General features: G+C 39.3%; 1 protein-coding gene across 1 annotated transcript in view; it reads left to right on the forward strand.

The window, feature by feature from the left end:
- Atad2b (ATPase family AAA domain containing 2B) overlaps positions 1-12152 on the forward strand; it is a 133309-nt gene extending 121157 nt beyond the window's left edge. The window contains exon 28 of the mRNA XM_032909186.1: positions 8785-12152. Coding sequence (XP_032765077.1) covers positions 8785-8826 — 42 coding nt within the window. The 3' untranslated portion in view covers positions 8827-12152. The remainder of the gene's footprint in view (positions 1-8784) is intronic.
- The last annotated feature ends 631 nt before the right edge of the window (positions 12153-12783 follow it).

Genomic DNA, 12783 nt, shown 5'->3' on the forward strand with positions numbered 1-12783 from the left:
CTATGAGCTAGATAGCTTCACATTGATTGTTATAAAAATTCAAAAAAGAACTAACTCCAGTGTTTCTCAAATTTTTCCATTGAACTGAAGGGGAATATTTCCAAACTTATTCTGTAAGACTAGCATTGCTTCTGACAGTGACAGAAAACAATTAGAATAACATCATAATGAACATCAGGATTGAGATCCTCACAGAAGACTAACAAACTGAATTCAGTAGCCCCTCAGAAAGAGCATAAGCCATGATCGTGATTTGTGGAAGGTAAAGATCATTTAATATATTGCAAATAATAGTTGTAATGTATCCCTATAATACAACGCAAGATAAGAAAGCTTATTTTCTCAATAAATATAGAAAATTTTGATAAAATTCAATATTACTTCATTATTAAAAACTGCAAATGAGGTCTAAAATTTATACTCATTAAAAATTGTGTATAACATCATACTGAATGCATGTTCCAGTGTGCTTCTCTATTGTTATGATGAAATACTGACCAAAAGCAACTTGGGTCAGGTGGGGAAGGGGCATTGGAAGTTAGTTTGGCTCCCAGGTTGTAGCCCATCATCAAGGGAAGTCAAAGCAGAAACCCAAAGCAGGATTGTGAAGAAACACATAAAGAATACCCCTTGCTTGCTTGCTTCTATGACTTACTCACTTTGCCTTTCTATACGACTCATGACCACTTGCCCAGGGCTGGAACTTCCTCCCACACCAAACATTAATCAGTATAGCTCTCTGCAGATACATCCACAGGTCAGCCTGACAGAGGCAATCCCTGGCTTTAGGCTCTTTCTTCCTGGGTAACTAGTTGGGGTCAAGTTAATGACTAGCCAGCACATTGACTTCTGTAAAATCCAAAATCTAAAGTGAAGAACTAGGGTACAGTTAGAATCAGATCAAAGCAAACCAGAATCCAATGTGAATAGCTCAGTGTCTTAAGATCTTGGACACCAATCATCTTCTGAGCTCCAAAGGGCTTAGTTAGTCCCACCTCTCCAGCTCGGTCACCCGAAACACACACTGCTCTGGTGCTCTCTTTGGTAATTATCCCATATTCCTGGCATTTCTAATATGCTGGGGTCACCATTATAACAGGCTACACCTTCACCAATAGCTCCTTCTAGGTGCTCACAGTGCCAAGGCTCAGATGGTCTCCATGACCCCTTCAGTCGTATAACTCTCATGCCACTAAAGCCAGTAACATGCTATATTAACAAATACTGCTCCCAGCTTGAGATGCCAACCTGGGTGTGTAACTCTGGACCACAGCTTCTGTGTGCTGACTCTGAAGAAATATTTCCCAAAGGACTTCACCTCAGTCAATAAGATGTTGGTCTCTTATTAATCACAACTGATTTTTCAATCTCAGATAACTACCTTCAGTTGTCTCAGTGAAAGTAAAAAGTCTAAAGTAAATTTGACCTCAGTGGTTCTAATCTACTAATAACAGCAGATTCTTTAGCCCTAGCTTACTAAACCCCACACATTCTTAATTCAGATATACCACAAAGATGGCCCCTGTAGAGTCATTGAGGAACTCTCAAAGTTACCTTTGAAATGTCATAAGCTGCTGTCTACATTTCAGCCAGCATTCTTTGTCTTCTGAGCTTCCCCCTCAACAGGTCTTTAAGTTCTAAGTGTTTAATGTCTTTCTAGCTCAATGCTCCAAAATCGATGATAATCCTCCTCCAAACATAGTCAGATCTCAGAGCAATGGCCTAGTCCCTGTACCAACTTGTGGTCCAGTTTGCTTCTCTGTTGCTGTGATAAAACACCAAGAGCATCTTGGAGGGAAAGGAGTTTATTTGACTTACCAGTTATAATTTACCACTGAGAGTAGACAGGGCAGGACATTGCAGAGAAAGCGCAGAGCAACACACTGCTTACTGGCTTGCCTCGATTACTTACTTATCTTTCTTTTAAAGATTGATTTATTTTTATTTTATGTATATGGGTATTTTCCCTGCATGTATGTTAATTGTATCATGTACATACAGTATCCACAGAGGTCAGAAGAAGGCACTGAATTCCTAGAACTGAGGTTCCAGATGACTGTGAGCCGTCATATGCCTCTGAAAGAGCAAGTACTTTTAGCTGCTGAGCTGCCTATCTACCACCTCAGCTTGTCATACCCCACACCCTCCATTGTGTGTATGTGTGTGTTTGAGACAGGATTTCTCTGTGTAGCCTTGGCTGTCCCGAACCAGGTTGGCTTTGAACTCAGAGATCTGCCTGTCTCTTCCTTCCAAGTCCTGGGATTAAAGCCATGTGCCACCACTGTCGGACTCAGCTTGTTTTCTTATATACGCAGTGGCCATGTACCCATGGGTAACATCTACTCCTAGGTCCCACATCAATCATGCTTCAAGAATATGTCCCACAGACATGCTCACAAGACGATCTGATGTAGGCCCGTTTCTCAAGTCAGCTTTCCTCCTCTCAGATATGTCTAGTTGTCAAGGCGACAAGTCATCAGCACAATGGGGAAACAGAATCAGAATCAGGACAAGAGTGTCTGTCTCACTGCACTTATGCAAAAGGTTATTAGAAATTTTGGCCAATACAATTAGACAAGAACTAAAAGACAGTAAGAAAGAAGAAAAATTATCCCTATATGTTAATGATATAATTCTTAGTCACTGTTTTATTGCTGTGAAGAGACATTAAGAGCACAGCAACTCTTATAAAGGAAAGCATTTAATTGGGGCTAGTTTACGGTTTCAGAAGCTCGATCCATTATCATGGCAGGCAGCATGGTGGCATGTATTGCCGGCATGGTGCTGGAGAGGTAGTTAAGTGTTGCATCCTGATCTGCTGACAGAGAGAACTGGACCTAGCATGGGCTTTTGAAACCTCAGAGCTAGCCCCTAATGGCACACTCCCTGCCACAAAGATGCCTCCTAATTTTTCTAATCTTTGAAGAGTTTTACTCTGGTGACTAAACATTCAAATATGAGCCTATGGGAGCTGTTATTCAAACTACCAGGGGTTCTATACATAGAAAAATCTAATGTCTATGTCAGAAGATTGTTAGAAGTGTACAGAAAGATGTAAATATACAAAAGAACACTCAGAATCATTAGTCCTCAGGCAAGTGTAAATCAAAACAAAGGAGTTACCATTTCACACTGTTACACTGTGTCCATGGTGCATCTGGAGGGAGGGGAGAGCAAACACTGGTGGGCTTTTGAAACAGCAAAATCTTCTTTTCCCAACACATCAGCAGTCCCTGATCCATCAGGGCCACCAGACAAGGACTCAAGGCTCTTCTGGCAGGTTCAAGAAGGGGCTGAAGCAGGGCTTATAAGTATAAAACCCACAAGCCTCTGGGCCAAGTTACAGTTACAGTTTTTATTAATGTCAGCCGACATCGAGTGGTGTTTTTGCCCAACCAGTCAGATTTATTTGTTCTTTCTGTTGTTAGGAACAGGTACTAAATTTGGGGTTAACTATTGTTGTTTAGAGAGGGGATTGGCAACAGGTATGTTTTGGGGAACTAGAGAGGGCGTTAGTCAGCTTAGGTAAATTGGGAGTCTGAAGTCAAAATGGTAGAACTTATACCAGTCGCTAACATTAAACTAATGGAAAGAAACTTGAAGCAATCCCTCTAAAATCAGGGATTAGACAAGGCTGCCCACTCTCTCCCTACTTATTCAATATAGTTCTTGAAGTTCTACCCAGAGCAATCAGACAACAAAAGGAGATCAAGGGGATACAGATTGGAAAAGAAGAAGTCAAAATATCACTATTTGCAGATGATATGATAGTATATTTAAGTGATCCCAAAAGTTCCACCAGAGAACTACTAAAGCTGATAAACAACTTCAGCAAAGTGGCTGGGTATAAAATTAACTCAAATAAATCAGTAGCCTTCCTCTACACAAAAGAGAAACAACCGAGAAAGAAATTAGGGAAACGACACCCTTCATAATAGTCCCAAATAATATAAAGTACCTCGATGTGACTTTAACCAAGCAAGTGAAAGATCTGTACAATAAGAACTTCAAGCCTCTGAAGAAAGAAATTGAAGAAGACCTCAGAAGATGGAAAGACCTCCAATGCTCATGGATTGGCAGGATTAATATAGTAAAAATGGCCATTTTACCAAAAGCGATCTACAGATTCAATGCAATCCCCATCAAAATACCAATCCAGTTCTTCAAAGAGTTAGACAGAACAATTTGCAAATTCATCTGGAATAACAAAAAACCCAGAGCTAAAACTATCCTCAACAATAAAAGGACTTCAGGGGAAATCACTATCCCTGAACTCAAGCAGTATTACAGAGCAATAGTGATAAAAACTGTGTGGTATTGGTACAGAGACAGACAGATAGACCAGTGGAATAGAATTGAAGACCCAGAAATGAACCCACACACCTATGGGCACTTGATTTTTGACAAAGGAGCCAAAATCATCCAATGGAAAAAAGATAGCATTTTCAGCAACTGGTGCTGGTTCAACTGGAGGTCAACATGTAGAAGAATGCAGATGGATCCATTCTTATCACCCTGTACAAAGCTTAAGTCCAAGTGGATCAAGGACCTCCACATCAAACCAGATACACTCAAACTAATAGAAGAAAAAGTGGGGAAGCATCTCGAACACATGGGCACTGGAAAAAATTTCCTGAACAAAACACCAATGGCTTATGCTCTAAGATCAAGAATCGACAAATGGGATCTCATAAAGCTGCAAAGCTTCTGTAAGGCAAAGGACACTGTGGTTAGGACAAAATAGCAACCAACAGATTGGGAAAAGATCTTTACCAATCCTACAACAGATGGAGGGCTTATATCCAAAATATACAAAGAACTCAAGAAGTTAGACTGCAGGGAGACACATAACACTATTAAAAAATGGGGTTCAGAGCTAAACAAAGAATTCTCAGCTGCGAAATGCCGAATGGCTGAGAAACACCTAAAGAAATGTTCAACATCTTTAGTCATAAGGGAAATGCAAATCAAAACAACCCTGAGATTCCACCTCACACCAGTGAGAATGGCTAAGATCAAAAATTCAGGTGACAGCAGATGCTGGCGAGGATGTGGAGAAAGAGGAACACTCCCCCATTGTTGGTGGGATTGTAGACTGGTACAACCATTCTGGAAATCAGTCTGGAGGTTCCTCAGAAAATTGGACATTGAACTGCCTGAGGATCCAGCTATACCTCTCTTGGGCATATACCCAAAAGATGCCCCAACATATAAAAAAGACACGTGCTCCACTATGTTCATAGCAGCCTTATTTATAATAGCCAGAAGCTGGAAAGAACCCAAATGCCCTTCAACAGAGGAATGGATACAGAAAATGTGGTACATCTACACAATGGAATATTACTCAGCTATCAAAAACAACAGAAAAACACACATGGTATGCATTCATTGATAAGTGGCTATTAGCCCAAATGCTTGAATTACCCTAGATGCCTAGAACACATGAAACTCAAGACAGATGATCAAAATGTGAATGCTTCACTCCTTCTTTAAAAGGGGAACAAGAATACCCTTGGCAGGGAGTAGAGAGGCAAAGATTAAAACAGAGGCAGAAGGAACACCCATTCAGAGCCTGCCCCACATGTGGCCCATACATATACAGCCATGCAATTAGACAAGATGGATGAAGCAAAGAAGTGCAGGCCGACAGGAGCCGGATGTAGATCGCTCCTGAGAGACACAGCCAGAATACAGCAAATACAGAGGCGAATGCCAGCAGCAAACCACTGAACTGAGAACGGGACCCCTGTTGAAGGAATCAGAGAAAGGACTAAAAGAGCTTGAAGGGGCTTGAGACCCCATATGAACAACAATGCCAACCAACCAGAGCTTCCAGGGACTAAGCCACTACCCAAAGACTACACGTGGACTGACCCTGGGCTCCAACCTCATAGGTAGCAATGAATATTCTAGTAAGAGCACCAATGGAAGGGGAAGCCCTTGGTCCTGCCAAGACTGAACCCCCAGTGAACGTGATTGATGGGGGGAGAATGGTGAGGGGAACATCCATATAGAAGGGGAGTGAGAGGGGTTGGGGGATGTTGGCCCGGAGACCGGAAAAGGGAATAACCATCGAAATGTAAATAGAAATACTCAAGTTAATAAAGAAAAAAAGGAAAAAAAAAAAAAAAGACAAGTTCATTTTATTTGCTCCCAACAACTTTAGTTAGAATAGTATGTTTTAAAATAGAAAAAAAATTTACAAATGCTAGCAATGATGTGGAGAAAACTGACCTGTAGGTGCTGTTGGTAGGAATATAAGTTACTATAACCATTCTGGGAAATATAGACATTTCTCAAAATACAAACAAACAAGCAAACCTTAAGAGAACAAAACAGAACAGAACAACCATTTGACTGTTCTGTCACTTTCTGGGTATAAATGAGACCAGAATACTTTGTAATGGGAGCACTATTCTCCAAAGCCAAGATTTGTTTGGAATGAACCCAAGTTACCATCCACAGATGAATGGTTAAAGTGATACAGCATATGCACGCATGCACACACAGACACACATACAGTGGATTACTGGTCAACTCTAAAGAATAATACAGTTCTGCCATTTGGAACTGGAGGAGAACATGTTATGTGGAATAAGCTAAGTTCATAAAGATACATGTATCACGTGTTCTCTTTCGTATGTGAACATGAAGATACATGTATCACGTGTTCTCTTTCATATGTGAAAACAGCAATGTGCTAGCTCTGGGTTATTTGGAGCTGGGCTGGGTGCTTAGGGCTCGGATGGAGAGAAGAGGGAAGATAGACACTCTTATGGGGTACCTGAAGAGAAAAACTCCCAAGATGCCAGTGTGACTGTCCTAAGCAGAGTATCGGGAAGCCAACTTGACCCCCAGCTTGTTTGAGACTTTAAAGGCAAGAATGGCAATTATGATCTATGCACAAAAGCAGCTCTGGACATCTGCACCAAGCAGGTATTGTTTACAGAAGCAGAGGGTACCTCTTACAACCTTGAAGTTAGGGTCACATCCTATAGGAATTTATGGCTGGTCTAAGTAACCAGAGGCCAATTTTTACTCAAGATAGTTGTAACAATTAAAGTATTCTTAGGAATGTTTTCATAAGATATTTCATATGTCAGAAGTCCACTGCAGACACAGTCAGTTCTTGATATATGACTATATGGAAACATCATAGTGAATCATGCTAATTTGTATAATATGTGCTAGCTGTGATCAATAAGTTGAAAGCTGAAAACCACTAGAAGATAATTTTCACATTTGTTAGAATCAGTGAGACAATAAACATATGTGCATGTGTATATATACACATATAAAAGTATATTCCAAAACATGCTGTACGTGATACGTATATGCAAAGAAACACAACCAAACACAATGTGTTTGTTTTGATTGTATTCTAGACTAGTGAATTTCAGCCATATTTTGGGTTGGTTTTTTTGTTTTGTTTTGTTTCTTTTGTTTGTTTATTCTGAGATAGGGTCTTATTGTATAGCCTTGACTGGTCTGATATTCCCAGTTATTTCACAACCACATTTTATGAGTTACATTTTTTCAAAGCTATATAAATTATATAATATATAGGAGCCTCCAGATATGAAAAAATAAAAACATTGCTATGCTATGCTCTCTAGAGTATATTGTAAGTGAGATTTGTTGGGGATCAAACAAGCAAAGCTGTCTCTCGGGGGAGGCGAGTGAAGAGCAAATGGTGGAAAAGCAATCAGATTTTATAAGACAGTCAGCAGGGTGGGGATCTGAGCTGATACAGGTTGTCTGGATTATTCTAGAACTAGGTGCCCTTGCCAGAGGTAGCTGGCTTTGCGGGTAGTTAGTGGAGGTTCTGGTGAGATAGAAGTAGAACAATCTTTGTATGGACTTAGCCAGTGTCCTGTTTAGGACAGTGTCACCATCACACTGTCATTTTAGGGGAAAGGGGCTTTCGACCTGACAGGGTATTTGTCATTTGGAATTGCTTCCAGTGTTTTAAAATGCCTAAATGTCTATGATACGTATTAATATGTGAATATGTATTTAAAATTTTGATCATATTATATAGTTTGCTTTATAATTTGATTTTCCCTTCCAGAAATAAATCATAAGCCATTTAGTAGGAGTGATTTTAATGGATCATATAGAATAACTGATTTATCAGAAAATAATCTATTTAATATTAATTCAGAATCAGATTTTGTTGGAGCTGTACAAAGGTTGAAAAGATATATTTAGTACTTGCCTATCCTAATGTAGGTACAGTGTATATATTTTTATTTCCACATGTTCTTTCAAAGAAATTGGAATGAAATGCATATTTCTCTGAATGGGATTTGGATCCTTTCTAATCTAACCCTACTTTAGTGGCTGTCAGATTAGTCTCTTCTGTGCCTTAGTTTGTTTTTTTTTCTTTTTTTCTTTTCTTTAGATGGGCCTAATAATATTACCTATCTGCTAAATGCCTTCAACATTACTGTAGGAATTAGGTTGAATACACACACACACACACACACACACACACACACACACATGTATATATAATGCATTTGGAATATATTTCTTAGTGCAGTATCTGGCATTGTAAGTCACTTATTGAGTGCTGCTGTCTTTGTCATCCCCATTGCCAAAGAGTAAAGTAAGAAGGACTGAGATTTGTCTAGGGCAGATGGTTTTGCAGCTATAAAAATGTTCAAATTTGAGCTTGTATATCAGATTCTTTGTCTAGAAGTTTAATTTGACGTGAGTTCATTCACTGTGAGGAGTTCCTTTGTCTTCCACAGCGGATAACATGTATTCCTTTCTCTACAGGAGATGGAAAGAACAGTCCATATGTTTGAGACATTCCTATGAACTTCTCGTGACGAGTGGTTCGTCCTCTCCAATCTGCTCCTGACGAGCAGTCTTCTGAGCCATCCACTTTCAGATTGCACCAATCATGCGCAGAGCCTTGGTGTAAAGTGCTCGCTCACTCATTCTCTCTCTGTTGAATTTGGTGCTATTGTCTCAGGTACCTGAAACCAACCAGCCTACAAGAACCAAACAAAACTTCAGAAACATGTTGTATTTTCCACAAATAAAAAATACAACCCCACAGCTTGGAGATTTTGGTGCTACAGAAACTGCTTTCGCTCTGCCCCTTTTCTGCACTCTTGGAGATTCTCTAGGGAGCAGACCAGCAAACCGGAGGAAACTGAATGGGGCAGTTGTAACTGTGCTGAATTGTTGAAAACCATGGGCGATCTGCTTGTTTGTTTGTTTGTTTGTTTGTTTGTTTGTTTTTTCCTCTTTTCTATCTCTGATCATATCCCACCCCCAACCTGGGTAATGGACTAAAACCTGTTTTAGAATTGGCTATGGTGTATTCTGGTGATCAGCTGAAGAAACTGGGTGAAATTAGGTTTGGCGCTTTAGAACTGCCTTTAATGTGCCTTTTTATTCATTTGAGAAAGATGAGGCTTAATGGATGGGCTTATTTGTAGCAAATTACTAGAATGTTTTCTTTGGTCACAACCTTGAAAATAAGGTTTGATACTCAATGTCATTAAGAGACAACAGTATTCTATATTCAATGCCTGTCTTGTTCTCAAAACACTCAAGATGGTCAGTAAGCCACGCGATGTGTAGGCTGGCAGGCTTTCCTGTGGTGTGTTTCTAGTTAAGGAACACACAACACTAAAACAGCATTGGCAAACGATACACAGTCCACAAACCCACACTATTCCGTACTGCTGACAATGATGACCAGAAAATAAATAGATGGTGGCCATCCTTATGTCAGATGCAATTTAATAGTTATTTATGTTTGAGTTACCAGAGAAAATAGTTTTCATGTGTAGTCAGTTGTTATTGTTTTATTTTAAAGCCAGGACTTGCCAAGTGGACAGAAAAAGAGAAGAATTTGTCAGAAACTCTGTAAAACTCATTTTCTGTAGAGTTGCAAGTGAGCTCTGGTGTGTCCTTGAATAACAGTGTTAACATTAAATCCTGTCCCGTGCTCACACATCCCTGTCACAGCCACACAACGATACAGTTTGGTTGGAGTCGTTTTGGATCTTGTTGAGTGATTTCTGTGGATTGTACTTATCTGAAAATAATTATGGGTTACTAATTTTACAAAACTTTCTAAAAATTTGGAAACACAGTCTAGGCAGTTGCAAAGAGGCAAAGGGAATGCAGTGACATTTTTTATGAGATAATTTTTAAACAAAATACAGGAAATTTTGGAGACAGTTGGCTTGCTATATTTCTTTATTTATAGGCGTTAGTTGCAGGTGTGTCTTTCCAATATATGCAACACATATCTGGGTTTCAATTATAGCACATGGTTGAGGACTACTGCAGAGGTGCTGAGCTCCGTCAGCTTCCTGTCTTTAGTCACCAGCAGTGTTCACTGGGCTCTAATCACGCTGCCACCGTTTACATGCTGGAGCTAAGGTGCGTGTCTGCCTAGCTCTGACTGTGGCATGCAGGCAGCTGCTGGCCTCACCATTGCAGTAATCCTAGTGCTTCTTTGCATTGACCTTTGAGGCCACCATCTTCTAGCTTCTTCTTCTTCTTCTTTTTAAATGGTCCTTTTTTCTTTATCCCTAGTCTGAGGTTTTCATGACATTTAGTTAGTCATGTAACTCAAGATGCTACCATGTAGACACACTGTATTTTTAAGGCAGACAAGTGTGATTAACGATGAACCATTTTAAAGGGGAGGTGATTTGAGACCTCTAATTTGATTACCGGGAAGATTTCCATGCTTTCTTTCGTATTTATTACCATCATACCAGTGCAGACTATTTTACTGTCTAATACATTAGCATTTTGTATTTTGATGGAAATTGTTACAGAATTTAAAGATTTGATGAAATAAGATGTAGCAGATTTTTTGTAGCGAGTTTCTGGTAAAAGGGTTTTTGCAAGTCTCAGGTTCTTGCTGCTCTGTCTCTTCTTAGTATTTATTCCAGTTTCTCTACTTCAGAAGCACTCGTGAAAGGGGGAAGTCCGCACACGTTCTCAGTAGGTTTCCGAATCCTGCACGTGAATTAAGGTTTTAGCCAGCAGTGAGTTTTACAAGGGGAATCCATTTATGTACGACATTAAAAAATGCTTTCAAAAGATCACGTCTTAATTTATGTTTACCCTTGATGTAGATGGAGAAATCAGAAGTAAACTCAGTATAGGAACTGCCACTTTGAACAGTTATGGTCTCAAAGACAAAGCCAGTCTCATGCCAAGGGGGAAGAAATGAGCTGAAATGGCACCAACTCTTCAGGCCCCTTCCCCCAAAGAGAAACCTACTATCCAGTTGTGCTTGTTTCACAGACATCTGGTGGTTCTATAGATTACAGCAGCTTGTGAAATTATCCAAGTCGACTCAGTTTTGTTTACCTTTCTGTAAAGTTCTTAATTTTTGCTGTATAGCATTGGCAAAAATAATGTACAAATTGACCTCTGTTCTTACTTCCTATGTGAGCATTAATACCGATAAGCTCCTGTGTAAAACCTTGCTCTCAGATCAATAAATTATGTATCTCAGCCCAGCCAAGCAACAGCTCGTGCTCAGCTGTGGGACCCTGGGAGCTTCTTGAAGATGATGGAACTTCATTAGGTTTGAAACTGATGGCTGTGGAATAAATTGTGTTTTTGAGCTTGAATCTTACCTGTGATTTTTTAACATCCTTTCATGACTTGATTTTTCTTGTATGCCAATGTATTTGTAGGTTTACTGGGTTTTATTTTTAGGGAGTGGGGTGGTAATCTCTTCTCTGTTTTGATTAAGTTGGTTCAGCTATGGTGCTAATCAATAGGTATTTCAGTGTCAGGTTCCGTAGCTGAATGCCATTGTTTTAATTACTGTTTGTGATCATATCGTAAGCTCGAATCCGAGCTCGTACCTGCATCTTTTATACTTTGTACATTGGCTGTTTAGACTTTGGGAGTCCCATTTGGTTTCGGTCATGTATGTCTACTTTGTAGATTAAGTACACTTCATCAACTATGGTCTATTTTGGGTTTGTAGTTTAATTTAGAATTGTGTTAAATTGATGTTTTGCATTTGACTTCATTTTACATTAGTTTTGGAGTAAATTATTTAATTTTTGAATTCTGGAATTTGAACATTTACTGTAATTTGTAATATAACTGCTGTGAAATACTTGAATAAAGATGATAAGAAGAACGTCTTTCTTTAGCATGATTGTGAGTACTGTTGGCTCCATATGCAGAACTGCTTTTCTGGCCGAAGTAGTTAGTTTTATAGAGCATGCATGTTGTGCTTAGTAAGTACCCCCAAAATCTTCTTAAATATTTCTTTTTGACTTTAAGTATGCCTCTACATTTCTTAGCTGAAAGGTTTTATTATTGCTGTTTTTTCCCCTTAATGAAGTATAGTTTTAATTTAATTGGATATTATATTGTTTAAAATATATTGGACAGAAGCAAGTGGATTGCATCAAAAAATTGTTTTTCTATCCGAATGTTCATAAAAAAGAGACCTTAAAATTGTTTTGGGGGTTCAATCAAACTTTGAAGACTTTGGAAATAAAGTTGAATTTTATTTGTCCGGTTTTACTTTCCATAGGGAACTAGAGTAGTAGCAGAGGTTAATTTTGACCTATTCCAATCCCTTCTCTTATACATGGATGTGTGTGCTTGTTCCATCTCAGGCCCCACGAGGTGGCCTTCATCAACTGTGCTCTGCTGGGACAGACAGATGATACAGTTTGTCCTTAAGTAGCCTCTGCTCTGCTAAGAGAGACAAGAAACAGAATCAGCACTGGTCGGTGGCACCCTTTGTTCTTTTTAAGAGCTGAATTC

This window comes from Rattus rattus, chromosome 7, assembly GCF_011064425.1.
Source record: "Rattus rattus isolate New Zealand chromosome 7, Rrattus_CSIRO_v1, whole genome shotgun sequence".
In the NCBI taxonomy this organism is placed as follows: domain Eukaryota; kingdom Metazoa; phylum Chordata; class Mammalia; order Rodentia; family Muridae; genus Rattus; species Rattus rattus.